A 22887-nucleotide genomic window follows, 5' to 3' on the forward strand; every position below is an offset into this window, starting at 1 on the left:
CAGGAGAATTTGAAAACAGTCCTGTTCACCCAGGCATTGGATGGCTGAAGGGGACAGTTCCTGGCAACCGGAAGACCACTGATGAAAGAATGTTTTAACTGTAATTAAAAATTAATTAATTTTTAAAAAAATTCAAAATACTTGCGATAGACTGTATGTTTTGCTTTGTAGAAGCATATTGTTGCTTTTTAGACATGCTAGGATTTTGTTGGGGTTGAATTTTTGTAAATTGTGTTGTTTTTATTTGTATTTGTGTTTTTCTATTTGTGTGTAAGCTGCCTTGGGGGCCTTTTTGGTCAAAAGACGGCCTAGAAATAAACTGTAACATAACATAACATATAACATAACTGTAATTTTGTTTTAGAATGTTTTTTACTGTTTTTATAATGCTCTTCTTTTTCCTGTTAAATTGTTCTGTTGATATGCTTGCCACCCTGAGCTCCTCCGGGAGGAAGGATGGGACATAAATTCTATCATCATCATCATCATCATCATCATCATCGCTGCTGCTTTCACCTTTTAAAAAGCAAAAATAGTATAGTCACTGGCCACACTGTAATCTGTACTGGCTTAAAAGCTTACCACTTCCCCAGCAGTGGCCTACAAAGCAGGGATGGGAGAAAAAATTGATTCCGTTTGCATTTAAAGGAGATTCTATCAAATCCACTCTTTATGAAACAATTCACAATCTGAAATGCAGCCGTCCTCCAAAATTCGCACTTCTCCAGATGTTGCGATTCACTTCTCTAACCAAACAAAATATGTACACTAGTCAAAAGTGCATGCAAAAATGTGTTTATAAGGAGAAATTTACAGTAAAATGCTGAGGAATTTTTGTGAGAATTTTTTTTTAAAAGTCACAAATTTCTGCAGAAATGTGAAGAACTAAATTTAAAATTGGAAAAATGGGAAAGGAGAGATCCTAAACGGACAGCTCCTTCCATCCCTGCTAGTGGAAACTACCAGCTTTTGTTGTGGGGCAATCAAGCCAGGAGGGGAATTTGAGTCCTAATCACCAACTCTTGGGGCACAAAGGGGTGCCTTGGTCAGTACCATGCAACACGATACTGCTGATCAATTAGCTGCCCTTGCCGATGCCAGGAGACAGCACCTGCTAGCCAGTTAGGAACCCCACACTCATCAGAACAGAGGAAGCTGCTTTGTACCAAGTCAGACCATTGGGCCCATCTAGCTCAGTATTGCTTACACTGACTGGCAGCAGCTCTTCAGGATTTTAGACAGGGGTCTCTCCCAGCCCCACCTGGAGATGCCAGGGATTGAACCTGGGACCTTCTGCATGCAAGGCAGATGCTCTAGTGCTGAGCGACGACCCGTCCCCACTTATAATGTGTCGAGTGAACTCCCCCTGCTGCCTTCTGACAGTTATTGGGAAGGGCAAAGACTCCTTACTCCCTGGCTGGTGGCTTAGCTCTAGCATGGAGCAAAAGTGGTTGACATCCAAAATAGCAGGAATCAGGAGGAGAAAAACCAGGATGTCAAGAGGCAAATGTGGGTGAATCAAAGTCTGGAGATTTATTGTAAAAAATATTTAAAAATTTTTGGGCATACCTTTTAAAAATATTTTTACAATAAATCCCCAGACTTTGATTCACCCACATTTGCCTCTTGACATCCTGGTTTTTCTCCCCCTGATTCCGGCTTAGCTCTAGCAACAGCTTCACAGCATGAGCACCACAGTTTGGAAACTGTTTCACTAGCTAGCTACTGTTGATAAAAGATTCCCCTTGAATGTGGGCAAACTATTTGGGATCGCAAACTTTGTTTTGAAATATCCATTCAGATATTTGAATGGGTTTCTTGATTTCTTTGTGTGTGTAATGGAAACCCAGCCCATACAAAATGTATATTTGATTATTTTTAGTGCAACAGAATAACTGAGTACCAAACAATCCATATTTCATTCTCAGGGCACTGGACCAGAAGTTTCCTCGTTGTTGCAGAAGAGCGACAATGTGAGATCCAAGAACGCCTGGCACATGGGTTTCTCCTTCCAGGGAATACTGCTTCAGCTTATCATCTGCCCTTTTCTCTATGCACACTAAAGAAACAAGAGAAATAAGACCATCAGATGGTATTATTAGGATATCAGTTACCCGCAGAAGTGGCTCTCCAGGTTGGGGGTGAGGGGTAGATGCTATGCTAGCTTCACGGTAGGTGAGTTATTGTTGCTTACCATGAGAGGGGGCTGCAAAGAAGTCACTCTAAAGTATAAATGCACCAGCAAGAGTGCCAGATTAGCTCTGCCAAAGGGTTTGCATCACACTGACCTAGCCCCTCTCTCACTATAAACAACAGCAACCCTCCTGTAGGGAAGCAAGTATGGGGGCTCTGCCCCACTGGCAAGCCACTTCTGCAGATCTCAGGTGTGGAAGGAAGCTCCAACAGGCACCCCACATCAGGGCCACATTCACATCATACATTTTATTCCACTATCATTCCACTTTAAACAGTCATGGCTTCCCCCAAAGAAACATTGTTAGGGGACTCCTATTCTCCTCAGAGCTACAATTGCCAGAGTGGTTTAACGGTCAGTCCCTCTTCCCAAAGAACTCTGAGAATTATAGCTCTATGAGGGGGGTAGGAGTCTCCTAAGTACTCTCAACACCCTGCACAAATTATACTTTCCAGGCGTCTTTGGGGGAAGCCATGACTGTTCCAGTCACATCAGCACTGTGGGTGCCCCCCTGACTCCCTGGTCAGGTGCTCACCAAACTTGTGAGAAGCTTGCATGAACACCTCTTCCGACAAGCTCTTACCTACAAGGAAAGCTGAGTCCTTCAGCAGATTAATCAAGGACACTGAAAACATCATCTTCTTTCCAGGCTGCTTTGTGATATTTCCCGAAAGAACAATGGGGCTTCCGTGGTTGAGCAACTTGGCTTCCAGGTGGGTTGTGTACCTCTGCTCTGCAGCCACTGTGTGCAGATCTGCTCTTCCCTAGAGAAATTACAGGGCATCTTTCTCATGAGATACATCGTGGACTTAATGAAGGGCATTGCATGATCAGGGTACACAGCTGTCTGCTCCAGTGAACTTTATAATCATCTTCCTTTGTCTATACCATGCTGTGCTATGGATGAATGTATGCTGATTGCTGGGATAGCATGGAAGGAAAGCCATTGGCCACTGTGTGGAGTGACAGCCCAGGATACCAGTGGTCATAAGGCTCCTCTGGGTGAGAGCCAGGGTAGAAGTGTCTCCACCCCCCCAGGGGAGACATGGAGGTGGAACCCCTGGGTGTCTGAAGACTCTGTCTTGGATCCAAACTATTGGGTACAGGTGCATCATCTGCAAACATGGGTGATGATTTGCATGCTACTTTTTTTCTTTCAGTGTTATGCATTATGCTCTCCTGTTTAGTGTTTGAGATGTTAAACTGAGTTAGCTTGTGTGTACTGATTTATGCCATTTTGTATGGATTGATTTTTGTGTATGATAATTTCTAATCTAGTTTTGAATTGTTATACTTATTGTTTACTTGAGATGTTGTCAGTCACTCTGGGCACGACTTTATGGAAAAGTGGCATACAAATAAACAGCTGATGAGATGATGAGGATAAATCTTGGCTCTGACAGCATGCCTACCTTAATGTAATAAATGTTGTCATCATCTAGTATCAGTTCCAGATGTCCAACACGGGAATTTCTAGAGGCTTCAATTTTTCCTGATAGACACAGAAAGAAGTGTAGATTATTTTTATTGGCTGTTTTCCCCAATTGATAGCAAGTGTGATGGAGTGGTTAGAGTGTTGGACTAGGCCCCAGGGGAGACCAGGGTTCAAATCCTCACTCAGCCATGAAGCTTGCTGAATGACTTTGGGCCAGTCATAGTCTCTCAGCCTAACCTACCTCACAGCATCGTTGTGAGGATGAAATGGAGAGGGAGGAGAACCACTTATGCCTCCTTGAATTCCTTGGTGGGATATAAATGTAATAGTTAATTAATAAACAGTGACATGCCCACAGAAGAAGGTTGGACATAGTTGTAGGATACCTGGGGTCCAGCTCACATCTTTACTGTGGACTTAACTGTGTGGCGTTGGTTAGATAAAATCACATTTTCTCAACCTCAGTTGTCCTATCTGCAAAATGGAATAATGGCAGGCTATCTAACCAGATTTAACAGGTTCTACAGAATGGCTGAAAGCAAAAGTCTGGCATAATGAATTAATCCAGGTATTGTCACGTAAGAAAAAAAACATGCCTTGTGCAAAAGGAAAAAAATGGGGGAAGAGGTTATCCCCTTATGACTCTTTTTAACCACATTAAAAGCGAACATGAAAAAATGGATTTGGGTTTCATGTTAAAAATGGTAAGTGGCAATGTATCACCCAACTTGTGATATGGTTGGGTGATGCAGAAAGAAAGCTGCTAAGTGAAACAGCAGAAGACACGCAAGGGCTGTAGCTCATTGGTAAGTATCTGCTTCACATACAGAAGGTGCCAGGCTCAACACCCAGCAGATCCAGGTAGCTGGGAGAGATCAGTCTCTGAAATTGTGATGAGCTGCTGCCAGTCAGTGTAGACAATACAGAGGCAGATGGGCCAATGATCTGAGTATAAGGCAGCTCCATATGCTCTTAAGCAATTTGTTGCATTATGGCGGGTGGATCATCGCAAGGACTGTACTAAACTCTACAATAATGCTCAAGGTAAAATTCACGATCTCTACCCTTAAGTGAGCGGCACACACTCCACACAGGGAGATGGCATAAACCTCTGTTGTCTTGGGGGGGGGATGGGCTTTTATTTATTTATTTATTGCATTTGTATACCGCCCCATAGTCGAAGCTCTCTGGGCGGTTTACAACAATTTTAAGTGGAGATCCAAAGCCTTCATATGCAAAAGCTCTTACCGTTCATTTGCATTCTTTTCTTTGGCTGGACAAATTCAATTCTGAATTTCTTTTGGGGGATATTAAAGTGGAAGTCGATAGCAATGTCCCTTTTCAGCTCTGACTTCGGAGTCCCCATGAAGAAATGCAGGCCAGCTTCATTTGGGATCCAGGAACCTTTCTGGGGAAGAAAAAGAATAAAATAAAATAACTTCCACTGTTATTATTGGAAACAGATGCAGGAAAAAAACAATTGGGAGCAGAGGAGGAGGGGAACTCCTGAGCACCTGTGGCCAATTGGCTACTTCGGGCCAACAGGGCAGGGGTGGGGACCCTGTGGCCCTCCAGATGTTGTTGGGCTCCAGCTCCTACCAGCCCCAATGGCTGATTGTCAGCAGCATCTGTAGGGCCACACATTCCTCATCTCTGCCACAGAATGATACAAGCAGCACTGCTGTGAGGTTGTGGACCACCACACCAGTGGGCAGACCCTCAAGGGGGCCACACCAAAGGGGGATAGGTCCTTTGGGGTACGGCAAGGGTGAGGGCACCTTCTGTTAAGTGCTATGTTTGATCGTTGGTTTTGATGTCTGGTCCTGGGCGGGAGATCAGAACCGATAGGGGTGGGAGGTTATACTGGTTGGGCCCTTGTACTGAGGCCGGGTGATACTGTATTTGTATCATGGGGAGAAAACAGTGCATTTCTGATTTTTGACCATTGACCGGGTTGAAAGGACATGCGCTTGGGTGGTGGAGCTGATGGGAGTAGTGCCACCATCCTAGGGTTGTGAGGCTGGGAGGAGAGAGTGGTTAGGCACCCCTAAAGAATGTTTCCCTAAGTAACTGGGGAAGGGCCATAGCGCAGTGGCACAGCATGGAGAAGGTCCCAAGTTCAATCCCTGGCATCTCCAAGGTAGGGCTGGGAGAGACTCCAGCTTGAAACCCCAGAGAGCCGCTGCCAGTCAGTGTAGACAATACTGAGCTAGATGGGCCCAAAGCAGCTTCCTAGGTTCGTCAAATTATCTGCAGGAACTTGAGAAAGGCTCATTGCTGAAATGGCCTTGTTTGTGTTTTGTTGCGTTATTCATTGTTAACTGGGATTTTGTATGCAGATCCTGTATAGATATATTTGGGTCTGTGTTTGTTGTGTAGACTAACTCTGGCTGATGCAGCAGGGCTCTCTTTATGTTCTGATGCTCACTATCCATCTTACAGCACAACAGCTGAGCAAAGAGATTGCGCCTTTTGTGATACAGCCACAAAACATGTTATAGGCAGAGGGTACTCTATGCAACACCAATGAAGATATGACAGCATTTTCCCAATGTTCTCAACAGGGCACATTGGGGGGCCACTTTGGTAAGTAGCTGGGGGTTAAAATCATGCACTAAGGTTCCATCCCCGAACATCACAAATAGAGGGAATATTTAATACACATGCAGATTGAGCAGCAGTGACTGAACCTGAGAAATATAATGATATGCAGCTTTTATTAAGTACTGGTGTAGGCTTCGGTCCTGCTTCCTCAATGTTATGGCAGCTTTCACAGGGCCAGCAAATGGGAAAACGAAGCTGCCAGTCTTGTTGCCAGGGTTAGAAATCTCGGCGCACAGCTGCCAGCCCAATGCCTTAGACGCTGGTGAAAAGAAAAGAAAGGGTAGAGGGAGGGGAGAAGTAATTTTTTTGGTCAATCCAAGAAACAGGCACATCATAAGGATGAGGAACCTTTTTCAGACGGAAGTCCACATTCCTTCTAGGCGATCTTCCACATGCCAGCGGTGGGTGGAGCCAGAAGCAAAAGCGGGTGGAGCAGCAAATGCTAATTTGACCTTTGTACAAAGGTCACCCCTCTATATGCTCGCACACCCCTCTATATCCTCCATCCAGGCAAGCAAGAGGCATTCTTAGACTTCAAGGGCACATTTCAGCCAGGCAAAAACACTCAAGGAGAGTGCAAAGTAGGGCTGGTAAGGGTTGTGGCTGGACAGACAGGGTGTGGTTAAGGAGGAGATGTCACCTAGGGAGAGTCACAACAGCCCATGTATGAGAGGCCTGGAGGGCTGCATTTGGCCCCTGGGCCTGAGATTCCCACCTCTGGTATATAATAAATATATATCCTAAAAAAAGATGGCCTTGAAATAATAATAATAATAATAATAATAAATTCCAAGCTACATTCAAGGTTCTGGTATTGGTGTACAAAGCTCTATACAGTTTGAGACAAGGATACCTGCAAGTTTGCCTCACCTGCTATATGCACCTAACCAATCAAGGTGCTCTGCAGTGAGAACCTCCTGCAGGTATCATCTAATCAGGAAGTCCGTACCAGGTAATATCTGAAGAAAATTCTGCCAAATAGGCTTCTTTTTCACGGGGAAATGAAAAACCACAAAAATTCTCAGGAAAGTGTACTCTGAGAAATTCTGGATCATCTCGAGGTTGGACCAGAGATTTGGATCATCTCTGGTTTGAACCAGGGATGGATAGACCACCCTATGCCTCTTTTGCATCAGTTTCTGTTTTTGCAGACTTTCCAAAAGAAGGCATGAAAAATCCACATGTGAACTGCACACTTTTTGTACACACTCTTCCCACAATATACCCATTTTCAATGTTTTTGCATTTCCCCCCAAAATACATATATTTATGCATTTTTTTTAAATATAAAATACTTATTTTTGTGGCTGCTCATGACTGAAACTGCATTGCAAAATCTGGAGAAGTGTGCGTAATCCGATTGATAGCTGCTCTTGGATCTGCTAGCAAATTTGGGAATATCAAACCGGCTTGGTCCATTGCAAAAAAGCAAACTGAGCAAATCCCTTCCTCATCCCTGGTTTGAAGCCCGACCCTCCCTCCTTACCTACACCTATGCAGTGCTACTAGCATAGTTAAAACTGTGATAACTGAACCATCCTGCTTGCAGAATTTTCATTTTCTTCAAGTAGAATGCGGAGAAAAGTTGTGCTTCAAAATGAACATGCTCCCAACTATATTTAAGAGCAGCATAACAATTGGTTGGCATATATCAGACACAAACAATTCCACACACCTTACCGTCTTCATTTGTGCATGATCTGGTCTTGCTATGGCTTGGGAAACTGTGAACAGTTTCCATTTCATCTGCTGTCATTACATTCAGTTGAGAGCTGTAATAAAAGAAGTAAAGGCAGTTAGTACAATTCAGTCCATTATGAAAATCACATTAGTCTGTCTTCCCTAAGCTAGGGTTTAGGAAAGGAACAATAACTCAGAGGCAGATGCTTTGTATGCTGTTTTCAAAGGAACGTACTGAAATATGCCATACTTTGAACATACCTGTCTCGTGGTTTAAACCAGGTTGAAGATCTTCTATGTGTTGCTTTATAATGCTTTGAGAGAGCAATATTTGGGACAGATTTTAAGGAGAGATAGGGTGCAACTGATGATGAATCTATAATTTATTTCCTAGCTAGACAAAATAAATGTGCAACTATGAAAGTTGCACATTTTTTATCGGCAGTAATTGACAAGAGAAGAAAATCCTTCAGAGAGAATACTGTGTTTTGCCAGGGAGATTTGGAATCGTATGCTTGCTCTGGTTTCATATATTTTTATTCAGATGTGTACTTTTCATTTTAGTCATTTTAATATTTGTTAAGCATCATGGACTTTCTGTTTTTGAGGGGCAAGGTGTGGTCTGCCAAGGAGATTCAGCATTCTACGTTCGTTCATGTTATAGTTCATTTGTGTTCAAGTTAATTTCTGAGGGTTGTATGCAATGCTAGGCCTACTCAGAGTAGACCCATTGAAATTGATAGACAGGATTGACATAGATTCATTCCTTTCAGTGGGTCTGCTCCGAGGAGAAGATAGTTGGATACCATCTTGTATTTCTTTTATATTGTTAAACTTTTCTTGGGAATGGTCTTAGGACTAGAAACAAATAAAGGAATCTTGAATCAGATCTCAGGTTCTTTCCCTGGTATCTCCATTTTTTAAAAAAAATACCAGGTGATGGGAAGCAGTAGTGTAGTGACACATTCAGAAGTGATGGGTCCCCTCATGATAGTCACACCACACTTCCTCACAACCATGCCCCCTTTTCCACTTTCAGCCATCTCCATTTCATCTCATGAGTCCACACTCCACCAGAAAAGATGTCCCTAGGAGCCAGTGAAAGGGGAGGCTGTGTGTTAGCTACTGAGAAGAGTCTTCTTAGTGGCTGACTCGCCTCCTTTCACTCCGATTGGCTACAATCAGCACGAAAAGACAAGGACTTTTTTCAATGGCTAACATGCTCCCTTTTCATGCTGATTGGCTCACACATAGGGACCTGGCTGGGACACTGCTCCCAAAAAGGTCCCAGTTCTGTGACCCCCCATGACCCCAGACTACTACACCCTTGATGGGAAGGAGTGAGATCCAGGACAGCCTCTGGACAATACTGGACTAGATGGGCTAGTAGTCTGATCTGGTATAAGCCAGATTTCCCCCTTGATTTATTCTAAAAGGAAGAAGGGTTGCTTGCATTCAAAAGCCTCCCAAGGGGACCTGGCCTAGATGACCATTCTCTTTATGTTGTGGGTGGGGAACCTCAGGCCTGGGGGCTGAATGCAGCCCTCCAGACCTCTCTATTTGGCCCTCAGAACTTTCCCCAGGACATGCCCTCTCACTGGCCCTGCATCACACCCTTTTTGCCTGGCTAGAAGGCATCCTCACCTCTGATCATGCCTCCTGTTTGCCTGGATTTAGGACAGAGAGAGGTGCATGTGGAAACTAACCTGAAGAACAAAGGTAAAATTTGGTAGCACATTTGTTGCTTTGCCTGCTTTTATCTCTGGCATGTGGCCCACAGAAGGTCACCCAGAAGGAAATGCAGCCTTTAGGATGGAAAAGGTTCCACCCTTCCTTTGTGCCATATGTTCTGGCTGCAATTCACCAGTGATGCTGGAAAAGCTCTCTGATCATGCCCAGATGTCCTTTATTTTATATTCCTTCACATCAGGTTAAGGGCCCAGGGACCACGACGTTTTTTTTAAAGAGAAGGTTCCAGAGCTGGGGCTTGACACAAACACGAAATGCCAGCCTATCTCTGACTTGCACCAACTGGAAAGGTAGGGGATACTAAACCTTCTGAAGAGAACAGCTCAGTGGTAGAGCATTTGCCTTGCATGCAGAAGGTCTTAAGATTCAACCCCTGGCGTCTCCAGATAGGGCTGGAAATGTCCCCTGGGTGAAACCCTGGAGAGCCACCAATCAGTGTAGACAATGCTGAGGTAGATGGACCAATGGTCTGACTCAGTATAAGGCAGCTTCCTATATTCCTAAAATATGCCAGAATTGGGGATCTGTGCTGGGGGCAGCACCATGGTTATGCCAGTCTAATCCCCATGCCAGCACAAATCTACTAGAGACCAGAATTGTTCAGTGTCAGGGACGGACCTATTGGAATCTATTAATTATCTATTAATTATCCAAAGTTTCCTACTCTACAATGGTGTGGGACTGGAATCTGGGAGCCCAGGGTCCAAATCCCCACTCAGCCATGAAGCTCACTGGGTGACCTTGTGCCAGACACTGTCTCCCAGCTTAACCTACCCCACAGGGTTGTAGTGGGGATAAAATGGAGACAGAGGAGAACCAAGCATGCCACCTTTAGCTCCTTAAAGGAAAGGTGGGATGTAAATGCAACAATAAATTAATAATATAAATGCAGATACTTGCATGAGAAAGAAAAAGCTTTTCAGAAAAAATATTATTCAGATCTTAAAGCATGAGCATTGATCCTTAGACATTGGCATTACCAGTGGATTTTACCTGAAATAAAGAATTTCCATAGATTCTTCGGGAGTGTTCAGAAAAATATTAAACTCTTTCCCCTTTTTCACCTGGATCCCTCCATCAAGGCTGGTCGATGACCTCAGTCCAGTGGACCAGTTCAAGCCAGTTCCCCCCAGAGCTCCCACTGTCCCCATTTGAGCAGAAATCTGAAAGACAGCACTGCCAAGAAACAGAGAGAGAAACAGATGGCATGGTCAAGGGTGACCTCTTGAAATGACTCACTGGTCTGTTGATTTCAGTGGGTCTAGCCTGTGTATGATTTAGGCTGTGTACACATGATACATTTAACACACACGATTTCCCCCAAAGAATCCTGGGAATTGTAGTTTACCCCTCCAAGAGCTATAATTCCCAGCACCCTTCACAAACTATAGCTCCCAGGAGACTTTACGGGAAGCTGTATGTTTCATGTGTGATTTGAAGGTAAGGTGACTGGTTGGAAACCTGAACACAAGCCCTCCACCCTGCAATGTTTTGCTGCAGTCCTCATTTGTATGTTTTATTTTGAACACTTTATACAGATGTTGGCAGCACAGGGGAATCTAACCCCCCATTGTCCCAGGCTGGTATGTGTGTGTTAGATTGCATGGAGGCATCCCTGTGGGGCTCCACTGGCTGCAGAGGTTTGCAGATTTTCAAAAAATATTTAGGGGGGAAATCCTAAGAGGGGAAACCACCAACAAACCAACAAACAAAAACAGCCCTAGAAGGACTCACTCAACAGCATTGAGTGGCTAGGAAAAGAGAAGGAAACACAGATATACAAAAAGGACAGAAAGTGGCATCTTATCATTGAACAGGCCACTTTCTGGTTCACGTTGAGAAGCCACTGTAAAAATGTTCTGAGGGATGGAACAGACAGCTGTTCTTAGCCACCAATGGAGAAATCAAACAACTAAATATAGCTGGGGGCAGACACAAGTGTGTCCACTATATCTACCACCCAAAATGGAAAAAAAACCCAATAAGGACTGAGCATGGTCATGAGTACAGAACGCTTGCTGGCTGTTTGAGAAGAAAAAAAAAAGAGATGGAATAGAATGGAATTTCTGGATCCCCGAAGAGCCGCACTCCATACTGCAACATTTGGTTGCAGAGCCTCATTTGAAATGTATTATAGCAGAATGGGTAGAGTTTGCTCCAGGGGTGTTCCAGAACTGTGCCTATTTTCATCTGTGACATCCTAGAGGGTATGCTGATGCATGACTAGTGGCTCACCCCTGTCATAAAAGAGGGCATCAGTTTATAGGACCAGATTCTGCCTTTGGACATTACCAAAGACACCCATGGAATCAGAGTGGTTCCCCATTTCTGTTCAAAGCAAGCCTTTTTACAGAGCTTGATTTAACGGTTCTGCTCCAAAAGCTCCTTGCAATTCAGAGAGAGAGAGAGACACACATACAGAGAGAAAGGCAGATGGATACCTTGGCTTGATATAGCCATTGAGAAAAAAATTACTGCGTTGTTTGAAGTCCATATTGCCTTTGATTGCCGCACTGATAGCTGCTGAGGCATTTAAAGCCAGGAGGACTGGCAAGCCAGAGATCACTGGGAACAGCAGCTCTTCCGTGGCCAGACTCAACCTCTTATTGAACTGGACTTCTTGGCCCTGTTGGAAATGTTATATACATGTATAAAAAAACCCCACAAAATGGCAGTGCAAGAATTGTTATCCGTGGTGGGCAAAACACTTGTATCTTGGCACTATTGCTAGTGCTGGCAGCCAGCTAACTCATGCTTTGGGCCTTTGGGGACAAAATTGATTGATTGATCACATTTATAGCCCAATTTTCCTCCAAGGAGTTTTGAGGCAGCATGGACAGCTCTCTCCCCAGTGGTGCCTGCAAGGCAGAACTTTGGAGCAGAGGTCTGGGGCCCCACTCAGCAGAATGCAGCCGGGCTGCCTCATTGCATTTTGGCACATGTGAAACAATACCGATTACCATCTAAAGAGCCCCCCCCCACCGTAGGACCAGAGTATAAAGTCACCTAATTGCACCACTGCCTCCATCCCCCACTCATTTTATCCTCACAGCAATCCTGTGAGGTAGGTCAGACAGAGTGCAATTGACTCAAAAGCATCCACTGAGCTTCACTGATTCAAATCTGAGCCTTCCTGGTCCTAGTATGGACACTCTAATCCAGGTGTGGAGAAACGGTGGCCCTTCAGATCTTATTGGACTACAGCTCCCATCATCCCTGACCACCGGCCACGCTGGCTAGGGCTGATGGGAGTTGGAGTCCAACATCATTGGAGGCACACAGGTCTCCCCGCCCTGCTCTAACCACTCTTGACTGTCTTACCTTTAGCAATTTTACGACTAGTTCTGCCAGGTTCAGGTAAGAGCGCTTCACTTGACTTCTGAGATCCCTGCAGTCCGAAACAGCAAGCTCATTCCCAAAGACTTTCACGCTCAGACCACACTTTGGTTTCTTTTTTCCCATTCTTTTGGTGAACTGAAAGAGACAGAGAGAGACAGAGAGATGAAACAACGGCATCAAATAGCAATAGAAAGTCATCCTGAAACAAAACCCGGAACAGATCAATGGTTAAAAGAAGGGTTATTACTGGTATGCAAGGTGCCAGGGGTGTCCAAACTGGGGACTCTGTATCAGGGCTGAGCCAAAGGCAACTATCAGAAGGGAGCTAACAGCCAAGGAACAAGCTAAAAAATATGCCAGACTTTGGAAGGCTGTTGTTACTCAAGAAGAGCCCATGGTACCAATTCCACCTCAGCCCAAGGATCTCAGGGGACTCCAGCTCAGAAGCCCTAGTGCAAGTGTGGGGAAGCTTTGGCCCTCCATGTGCTACTGGACTACCACTCCCATCATTTCTGGCCATTGGCCATGCTTGCTGGGGCTGATGGGAGTTGTAAGCCAACAACATCCGGAGGGCCAAATGTTCCTCCCGTCTGCTCTAGCAACCGGAATCACCCTTGCTCTGTCAGCATAAACAACTGCTAAATCAGGCTGGGTCCCTTTACATGAAGAGGTTTCTCTCAGCAAATGTGGAGCTAGCCACAGAGACAGCTGCAGCTCAGTTTGAGGATGGCCTCTTGCTGAAGCAATATGTCAACCTTGCTCTCATAGTTATTCATCCCAGTGTGGAGCTGTCCAAGGTACCCTTCCCTCTGTTGAGGTTAGCACTTGCCAATAGAACACAATGGACTCCACATGTTAAGTTACCTTTTTCTCTAACTCACTCATCTTATTGTACTGCCCGCTTGGGCAGCGTTGCTTTTCCTTTCCTAAGCTGGGCTTGCTTTCTTTATATGGTGGATCATTTCTCTTGGCTACTGTTGGCTTATTTGTGGGCGTTTTGTGCCCCATTTCCATTGGAGGTTCCTCCTTGGAGTATCTTTCTTTGGTGCCTTGACCTGGATGGAAGCCAAATAACTTTTGCACAACATCTTCTACATTCTCTAACCGGATGCCAACCTAAAAAATGACAGACAGCATGTAGAAGGTCATTGATAAGGACATACCTGTGGCTTAGCACAAAAGTCACGGTGATATAGCTTACTGGGTGATCTTGGACCAGTTATTCATTTGATAATTTTTGCATCTCGTGCCTTTAACCACCGGAGTTTTCAGGATGGCAAACAATGCAAAATAGGATATAACAAGAAAACCCCAAAACATACCCCCACCCCCAAGCACACGACAACAAAACACAATGGAGACAACAAAATTGCTGCAGCAGCCATAGACCACATCCTACCACTTGACTAGTAAATGTTCAAAGAGGGCAAAGCCTCTGAAAACTCTATACTGTCTGGGAAAAGACAATTGGAAAGGGTTGTAGCTGTCATGCCTCCATCGGATGAGTCCTCAGAGGAGGACGAGGAGCAGGGGATTAGCACTGAAGACAAAGGAGAGGGAACAAGCAGACCTACCCCAGAAGCAGCTCCAGACCCCACCACCACCACTGGAAGATGTTCAGGATACAGCTGGATCAGACTCGAGTGAACAAGAGGCCCCTCCACTCCCTGCAGAGTGAAGACGCCTGCAAGTAGCAGAGCAATGCAGGCATTCTGGCTGTTTAAGGCTACAATCTCCCAGGAGTTGGAGGGCTGATTGCTCACACCTGAACCAGGGAGGGGAGGTTAAAAGGCAGTGAGACACTGTTTGCCCTTTGCTGAAAGCAATGTCAAGATGCCAGTGTCAGACCCTCGTCAGCTGTGCCTTGAAACTTGGATTGCCCTTGTTAGCATATTGGACCTTGCTTTGTTCACTGACTTTACCTTTTGGAAGACAACCTGGTACGTTCACTGAGACCCCTTGACCCTCACCCTTGCTTATCTGCTTCACAACCAAGCCCCTGCATAGGAAGCTGCCAGCTAATTGTTTTACAGCACCATATTTTACTGCAGGGCAGGTGGCAGAGACTGACAGTAGCTCAGTGACAGAGCGCATACTTTGCACATAAGACATTCCAGCTTCAATTCCTGGTGTCTCCAGTTAAGGCGGAGGTGGGGGCGTTGGATCTGGCCAGGGAGCCAGATTCTTCATTCTCCCACCCCCTTTGGGCCACCTTTGACAAGTGTGTGGGAGTAGACACCTGTCAAAGTTCATAGCAGGTTCCTGACAGGGAGTTCCACAGTGCAACTACAGATGTGAAGGCCTGGAATTTTTTCCCAGAAAAAACAAAAGAAGGGAACCCCCGGGGGGGACCTGAAAAAAACCTCCCCCCCCATTTTCCAGAGTTCCCCCCCGGACCTTCACAACTCTAAGTGCAGCTGATCCCAGTGGAGATCTCTGCCAGCGCCAATCAGCTGATTGTTGCTGGTAGGGACCCTCCCTTGCAAAGGAACAACTGGGAGCTCCCTTTAGATCTTCTGTACCTGCTCCACACCTGATGTTATGTATGAGGTCATGTGTGGAGCAGGTGGGCATGGTTTGCAGGGAATAGCCCCGTGGCCCTAATCAGGCCCACTGGCCTGTTGATTCTTCACTGCCTAGTTAAGGAATCCAAGCAGCAGAGTTAGGAAAGAGACATTGCTGGTCAAAGTATGCAGTACTGGATTTGATGGGCCAGAAGTTTGACCAAGTATCAGGTAGTTTCCTATGAATAAGAAAAGCCAGATTCCTGCACGTACTAATCCCATTCACACAAACGGCACACAGAATTTGGTCACCAACGTCATTGGGAGGATAACTTGCCTCCAGGAGATTGATAGCCCGTCCAAGCAGGTGGACTGTCCAATTCATTGCCATCAGGCGTGGGATGAAAGATGCTGGGGAGAATATGAGCCTGGCCTCGACGTTTGCACTAGCTGCAGCTGCAATGCAAAATTTCAGAACGTCAGGTCAGTTAGTGTTGGAATGTATGAGGTTCATCTGCAACTTGTGGGTTGAGGCTGCATGGGGCTAAAGGCGTAGCTAGAGAGGAGACCTCTTGGTTGCTAGGCTACACCTGTCCTTTGATCTCCTGCTGTCTCTTCCTTCCTGCTAGACTGATATGCAAAGGATGTTGATCTCAGTTCCTTCCCTCCTTCCAGTCTTCTTCTTTCTCGAGAGGGGAGCAGACATCTTTCCTTTGTCTCTCCTCTCGTCCAGCATGAGGGCAGACCCTGGGATCAGAATCTGCTGCTCCAACATAGCTAGTTAGCTAGATCTAGAACTCTTTCCTATCAAGTATGTACTTCCAGAATAAAGTAGTTCTTTCTTATTTTACAGCTTAAATTCTCTGTCTGACTAATTTGCAGGGAAGGTAGAATCTTAGCAAAGATTCAAACACACACATAAGCTCGCTCAAAACTCTCCGTTCCGCCACGCAACTCTCTGCAGGGTCCTACAGGACATTGGGCCCAGCCTCCAATAGTTAGAAGAGGCAAAGATCTTGCTGAGCTGGTCAGCTGCACGCCAGGGCTGCACCACTAGCAGCTTGCAGAGTGTTTCTCTTTCATCGTAGAAATGCATGGAAGGGCCGGAGCTCAGTGGCAGAGCACCTGCTTTCAGTGGAGGCTGGTCTGTTGGGGCGAAGAGGGCACTGCCCCACCAACCTCAGTCTGCCCTCAGCAGCCCCCACCTGCCTACCTTCTTATTTGCAATCAGTCCCAGGGGTGGCCGTGCCAGTCAGCTCCCTCCTCCTAATGTCTCAGTGCTGCCCTTGCACAACTCAGCAGGAAGGAGGAAGGTGGGGACAAAACTAGAATGAGTTGACTCTGCCTGTCATTGGCTCTGCCTACTGTTGGCCTCTTTGCTTTCCGCCCCACCAGTCCCAATGGGCACCAGCTGCCACTGTCTGGTGTCAGATAAGTTCTAAATTAGACCTAGTTACCAGAAGGTATGGAGGCTGTCCTCCAATGTTCGATCTGTGAACATTCTGTATTGATTCACAAAAGTAATATCTGATGCATGGGCTTCCATGGGATTTTTTTCCAGGTGCATGTGGGGAGCAGGCTAGTTCCTCACAAAAAAAATGAGAAGAGTGTCTGTCTGTTTTGCCTCATATCTCATATCTATAAATGGGGAAGAGAGCCAGTGTGGTGTAGTGGTTAAGGTGTTGGACTGCGACCTGGGAGAGCAGGGTTTGAATCCCCACATAATCATGAAGCTCACTGGGTGACCTTGGGCCAGTCGCTGCCTCTCAGCCTCATGAAAACCCTCTTCGTAGAGTTGCTATAAGTTGGAAGCGACTTGAAGGCAGAACATTTACAGTTACATAAATGGGGAAGGACCATAGCTCAGTGGCAGAGCTTCTGCCCTGCATGCGGAAGGTACCAGGGTGCAATCCCCAGCATCTCCAAGTAGGAGAGCCATTGCCAGTTGGTGTCTTAAAACCCTGCAGAGCTGCTGACAGTCAGTGTATACAATACTGAGCTAGATGGACCTGTGTCTTTGACTTAGTATAATGCAGCTTCCTGTATTCCTAAATGCCAGAAACTTACATTTTTTTAAAACAATGAAAGCTGGACACCCATGTGCTGATCTATAAAGTTAGACGCGAGGGTATATAATTGATCACTCATTCATGGTGAAGTCCACAAGCTACAGATCTTCCTAAGCCTACCTGAGTGGAAGGTAACATCTGAATAGGAGGAAAACTTCCACGTCTCCCCGACAAATTCTTTGCTAAGGATGTCATTTGGAAGGGAATTCTTCAGATGTTGCTTCAGCGGGTCATCGGTTTCCAGAAGCTCAGAAAGGTGACTCCAGACAAATGCACCCACTTAAAAATCAGACAAGAGACAGGTGTAAACTAAAGAACAGCTTAGTGTTTGGAAGCCAGATCTACAAATTGTTGGAAGTGTGGCAAGTCCTGTTGGGTTCTTTTATTTATTTGTTAAATTTTTTATACTGCCCCACTAGCATAGCTCTCTGGGCGGTGTACAACAAAAAATACAGATATATACAATAAAATCCCATAATATAATACACCAAAAACATATATAGAAGAATGAAAAATCTAAAATCAATTACAACAAATTTTAAAAACTAGATTGACTTAGATTAAAATGCCTTAGAAAAGAGGAAGGTTTTAACTTGGCGCCGAAAAGATAGCAATGTCAGCGCCAAGCGCACCTCATCGGGAAGACTATTCCACAATTTGGGGGCCACCACTGAGAAGGCCCTAGTTCTTGTTACCACCCTCCGAGCCTCTCTATGAGTCGGAACTTGGAGGAGGGCCTTCGATGTAGAACGCAGCGTACGGGCAGGTTCATATTGGGAGAGGCTTTCCAGCAGGTATTGTGGTCCCGCGCCATATAAGGCTTTATAGGTTAAAACCAACACTTTGAATCTGGCCCGGAAGCATATTGGTAGCCAGTGCAAATGAGCCAGAACAGGTGTTATGTGTTCAGACCGCTTGGTCCTCGTTAACAATCTGGCCGCAGCGTTCCAGAAGGAAGATAGAGTTAGGGTCCTCCAGCTGGCTGGGCTTGCCTACCTTGACTGGTGCTCTTCTCTACCTAACTTCCTTCCATTGTAAACTGATATGCTCAGGGAAGCTGACCTGCCCCTCCTTCCTTTGTCTTCTTCTTCGACTGTACAAGGAGAGATGAGACATCTTTGTCTTTGTTCTCTCTCCTGAGCCATGAGGGCAATACCCAAGTCTAGGCATTGCACTTCCAACTTAGAACGAGGTATGCCTTTCTTATCTACTATGTATTTATGTAAATAAAGTACCTTTTCCTTATTTTACTAAGTCTTGAGTCTCAGTGATGTAAATGCAAGGTAAAAGCTTGCTACTTAGGTAAATGCACACACTGGCACACGCAGCTCAGAACACTGAGTTACTCTGCTCATATTTCCATAAATGGATGTTGCAGTGTGTTCCCAGCTCCTAATAAGAATTGAGAGTTCCAGCTCATCTGTCATGCCTTCCTTGAGCATGCCAGTGCCATCTTTTCTTGGTAGTTTCATTTCAGCAGCATGTCTTTTGGCACTTACTACCTGTGTTTGCTATTAGACGTACGGATGATGCTCTCAGAGCAAGCAGGACAAGCCACCACCACAGTGATCTCGCCTTCTTTTATTTTATGATATGGCAGTATAGAAATACGTTTGTAATGTCTTTACCAACATATTGTAAAATATCAGGGCACTTTACGCTGTTTAAACGTAAGACACTTGAGGCCTGTTTTTGACTAATGTTTCCTTATAATGAATAACATCAACTTTCACATTATATTAACTGTTTATTTTATTTTACTGTAAACTTTATTCTGCTGCTATCAACTTGAAAATACATTAATAAACATACATAAAAAAGAACATTAAAAGCCATTAAAAAATTAGAATGCAGACAATCATTAAGGTGACGGGCTAATCAAAAATAAAAATTAAACAGCTGCAAAGGCCTGTTGGCCCCAAAAGATGTTCAAGGGAAAGTCAAAAGTGAGGGTGCCTGCTGAATCTCTCCTGGAAGAGAGCATTTCACAGCATGGGACCGGTGACACTAAATGGGCTCCTTTTGGGAGGAAGGGTGGAATATAAGTTCTGATGATGATTTGATGATGATGATATGCCCAACTTCTAGATGAAGCCAGTTAGGCGTCTCTAACACAGGGGACAACTAACAGTGCTCCTCTGGATGATCTCATTAAAGAAAATGGGGAAGGGTCCTAGCTCAGGGGCAGAGCATCTGCCTCACATGCAGAAGATCCCAAGTCCCAAATTCAATCCCCAGCATCTCCAGGCAGGACTGGGAGAGGCTCCCGCCTGAAACCAGTCAGTGTAGAAAATATTGAGCTGGTCTGACTCCGTACAAGGCAGCTTCCTATGTTCCTAAAACCTTCCCCATAAACAAAAATTGAACAGATGTTCACAGGTTGGTCACAGTATGTGAAGTGCCTAACACGGTGGTGGAGAACCTCCAGCCTATGGGTCTAATTGGGAGAAACAGATGTCACATCCACAGCATACATTTCAAGCACATGGCTTCCCCCCAGGAATCCTGGGAGCGGTAGCTTACCCCTCACAGTGCTACAATTTCCAGCACCCTTAACAAACGACAGTTCCCAGGATTCTTTGGGGAAAGCCATGTGCTTTAAATGGGTGATGTGGACATGACTAGGGGGAGGCTGAATATTTCAGCGGCTCCATCTTACCTTGGCTGGATTTCTCCTCCTGCAAAGTCCATTGAACTTGGTGAAATAATGCTTCGCTTGGACATTTCATGGCCGTGAGATAAGACGCTATTCTTATTTCTACATCTTCATTGTAGGTTTGATACAGACGGACTAATGCACCATGCTAAAATGAAGAAAGAAAAAGAAAGAAGATAGGGAGAACAGTTGACCATATCCTTTCCCATCTTTATGACAATCCTGTGAGATGAACACTGGTGGCTGGCAGGGCTGGCGCCAGAGGGAGGCCAGGCTGGGCCTTGGCTGAGGGCCCCTCCTTAGAGTGCGAGGGTGGCGCTCCTGTTCCGTGATCCATGGCAGTGTCTGGACCCTGCCGTGGATCGCAGAGAGGGAGCTCCAAGGCACCCCCTCCAATACAGACAATGCAGGCTTCAATAAGCCCGCACACAGGCCGCACCTACCTCTCCCATCAGTGTGAATGCGGTACATTTGGTGCACACATGCCTGCCATCATACAAGATGGTGACAGGGGCTTCCCTAAGGGACTGATGCCCCTGCCGTCATCTTGGTGGATGGGAGTCATGCCCTCTGTGTGCGCACATCATTCACACAAGAGGTAGGTGGGGCATGCAGGTGGGCTTATTAGCTCTGCACCACCCGCATTGGGGAGTGTGTATTGGGCTATGGTGCCATGGGTCTGGGGCTGGCTGGTGTCCAAGGGCCCAGTCATGCCCTTGTGACTGGTGCCCATTGAGACTGGTGGGGCAGAAGGCAGGGAGTCCAAACAGTAGGTGACCTCAATGACTAGAAGTGCCTATTACTAGCTTTGGCTGTTGCCATTTCTGGACCAGGATAGCTTGATCACTGCTATGCACTGGTAACCTCCAGGTTGGATTACTGTAATGCACTCTATGAGGGGTTGTCCTTGAGGCTGGTCCAGAGGCTGCAGCTGGTGCAAAACATGGCAGTGTTCATTGGGACAGGATGTTGCCAACATGTTGCCCCACTGCTGAAAGAATTGCACTGGCTGCCCATTAGCTACCAGGCTTTGTTCAAGGTGCCAGTTTTGTACAAAGCCCTACACAGCTTGACACCAGAATACTTGAAAGGCCGTCTCACACGTTATATAGCCAGTCGATCACTGCGCTCTGCAGGTGAAGGCCTCCTGCAGATACCATCTTATCAGGAGGTCTGTTCCGCACAACATAGGAAGCAGACCTTTAGTGTTGTGGAACCTACCCTTTGGAACTCCCTCCCATTAAATATTAAAGACAGGCACCATGTCTGTTGTTTTTTCAGTGCCTACTGAAGACCTTCCTCTTTCAATGAGCCTCTTAAGTAGAGACTTTATCCCAGTATTCATCTGTAATGGAATTATTTGTTTAAAGATATTTTTCAGATGTTTACTTTTTAAGATGTTGTTAGTGTTTTATCATCTGTTTGCTGCCCTTGTCTCCCTTTGGAAGGAAGGGTGGGATAGAAATTTTAACAACAACAACAACTAACAGAGAAAGCCAATGACAGGTGGAGCCAATTAATTCCAGTTTTCTTCTCATTCTCCTCCTCCCTGCAGAGTTCTACAAGACCAACACTGAGACAAAGGAAGAGTCAACCACATGCCACTTACATTGGCAGCACAAGGAACACGCCGGAAGGCCTCTATGGCAGCAAGTCGGATTTCTAGAGGGTTGCTTTTCAGCGTTGCACAGGAACTCAGGATAGGCACAAGATGTGCTGCTGCAAGTCCCGCATTTCCAATTGCTTTTAAAGTCAGTTCCATCTGAAAATCCAAAGTGAAGCTGAAATAAAGTGCCATTTAGATGTACCTCTCGCTATATTTTTTCATCTGTTTAAAAATCATTTATTCCCCACTCTTCCTCCTCAAAGAGATCAGAGTGCTGCACAGTAAAAATGTTTCAATAAACCATGGATTTTCACTTCCAATTTCAGTTAGCCACAAGTTAATGGTACATCTGAAGCCTAAACTGTGGTTAATCTTGCCTATGGTTTGTTGAAACAAACCAGCCTTGAAGTTCGCTTCAAGATTAACCATAGTTTCTGGGGCTCAGATGATATAGCAAGCTGTGTTTAATAAAAAAATGGTAGTGAAACTCCTCCTGACAGTCATGCTGGAGGATGAGAGGGAAGAAGGAAGAGCATGAGCCTGGTAGGAGGCTAGTCTTGTTTCCAGCCTCAATAAACCATGGCTTATCATGGCTGCTATCAAGAACTGAATTTTAAAATCTGAATATTCATCTGCTTTCAAAATCTGGTGACATCTCAGTCCAACTTGAGACTGAACAAGTCGTGATGACAAAGTGAAATGGAAAGGTGATCTTCTATATTGCCTCAGAATCATCTACCTGGCCAATTCCGTCAGACTCATGCAAGGTACATTTTCTCCCCAGGTGTCCTTTCAGAATCTTCATAATTCCCCGTACTGCAGGCTCCTGGTCACAACCATCCCTCACAGAACAGAAATGATGTACCAGGGCAGTTATTCCCAAAAGGGCATTCTGTCTTCCTCGTGGTAACTGCAGCACAGGCTGGAAAAACAAGACACAGGTCACTTCCCTGGGTCCCTCCTCTGCGGAAAGCTCAGGGGGCGATGACAAGGGAGAGAGCCTTTTCAGTTGTGGCTCCTCATCTGTGGAATGCTCTCCCCACTGAGGTCC

The 22887-nt window shown here is 45.5% G+C and overlaps 1 protein-coding gene across 1 annotated transcript in view; it reads right to left on the reverse strand.

The window, feature by feature from the left end:
• LOC133372116 (uncharacterized) overlaps positions 1-22887 on the reverse strand; it is a 135468-nt gene that overhangs the window by 85357 nt on the left and 27224 nt on the right. Inside the window, exons 9-23 of the mRNA XM_061600419.1 lie at positions 22576-22758; positions 21840-21992; positions 20234-20378; positions 17695-17853; positions 15843-15961; positions 13866-14117; positions 12984-13136; positions 12104-12288; positions 10656-10838; positions 7914-8005; positions 6320-6492; positions 4878-5037; positions 3607-3686; positions 2778-2958; positions 1904-2059 (exon numbers count right to left, since the gene is read on the reverse strand). Of these exons, the coding sequence (XP_061456403.1) occupies positions 1904-2059; positions 2778-2958; positions 3607-3686; positions 4878-5037; positions 6320-6492; positions 7914-8005; positions 10656-10838; positions 12104-12288; positions 12984-13136; positions 13866-14117; positions 15843-15961; positions 17695-17853; positions 20234-20378; positions 21840-21992; positions 22576-22758 (2374 nt within the window). The remainder of the gene's footprint in view (positions 1-1903; positions 2060-2777; positions 2959-3606; positions 3687-4877; positions 5038-6319; positions 6493-7913; positions 8006-10655; positions 10839-12103; positions 12289-12983; positions 13137-13865; positions 14118-15842; positions 15962-17694; positions 17854-20233; positions 20379-21839; positions 21993-22575; positions 22759-22887) is intronic.

The sequence above is a fragment of the Rhineura floridana genome, chromosome 17 (genome assembly GCF_030035675.1).
Source record: "Rhineura floridana isolate rRhiFlo1 chromosome 17, rRhiFlo1.hap2, whole genome shotgun sequence".
Taxonomy (NCBI): Eukaryota; Metazoa; Chordata; class Lepidosauria; order Squamata; family Rhineuridae; genus Rhineura; species Rhineura floridana.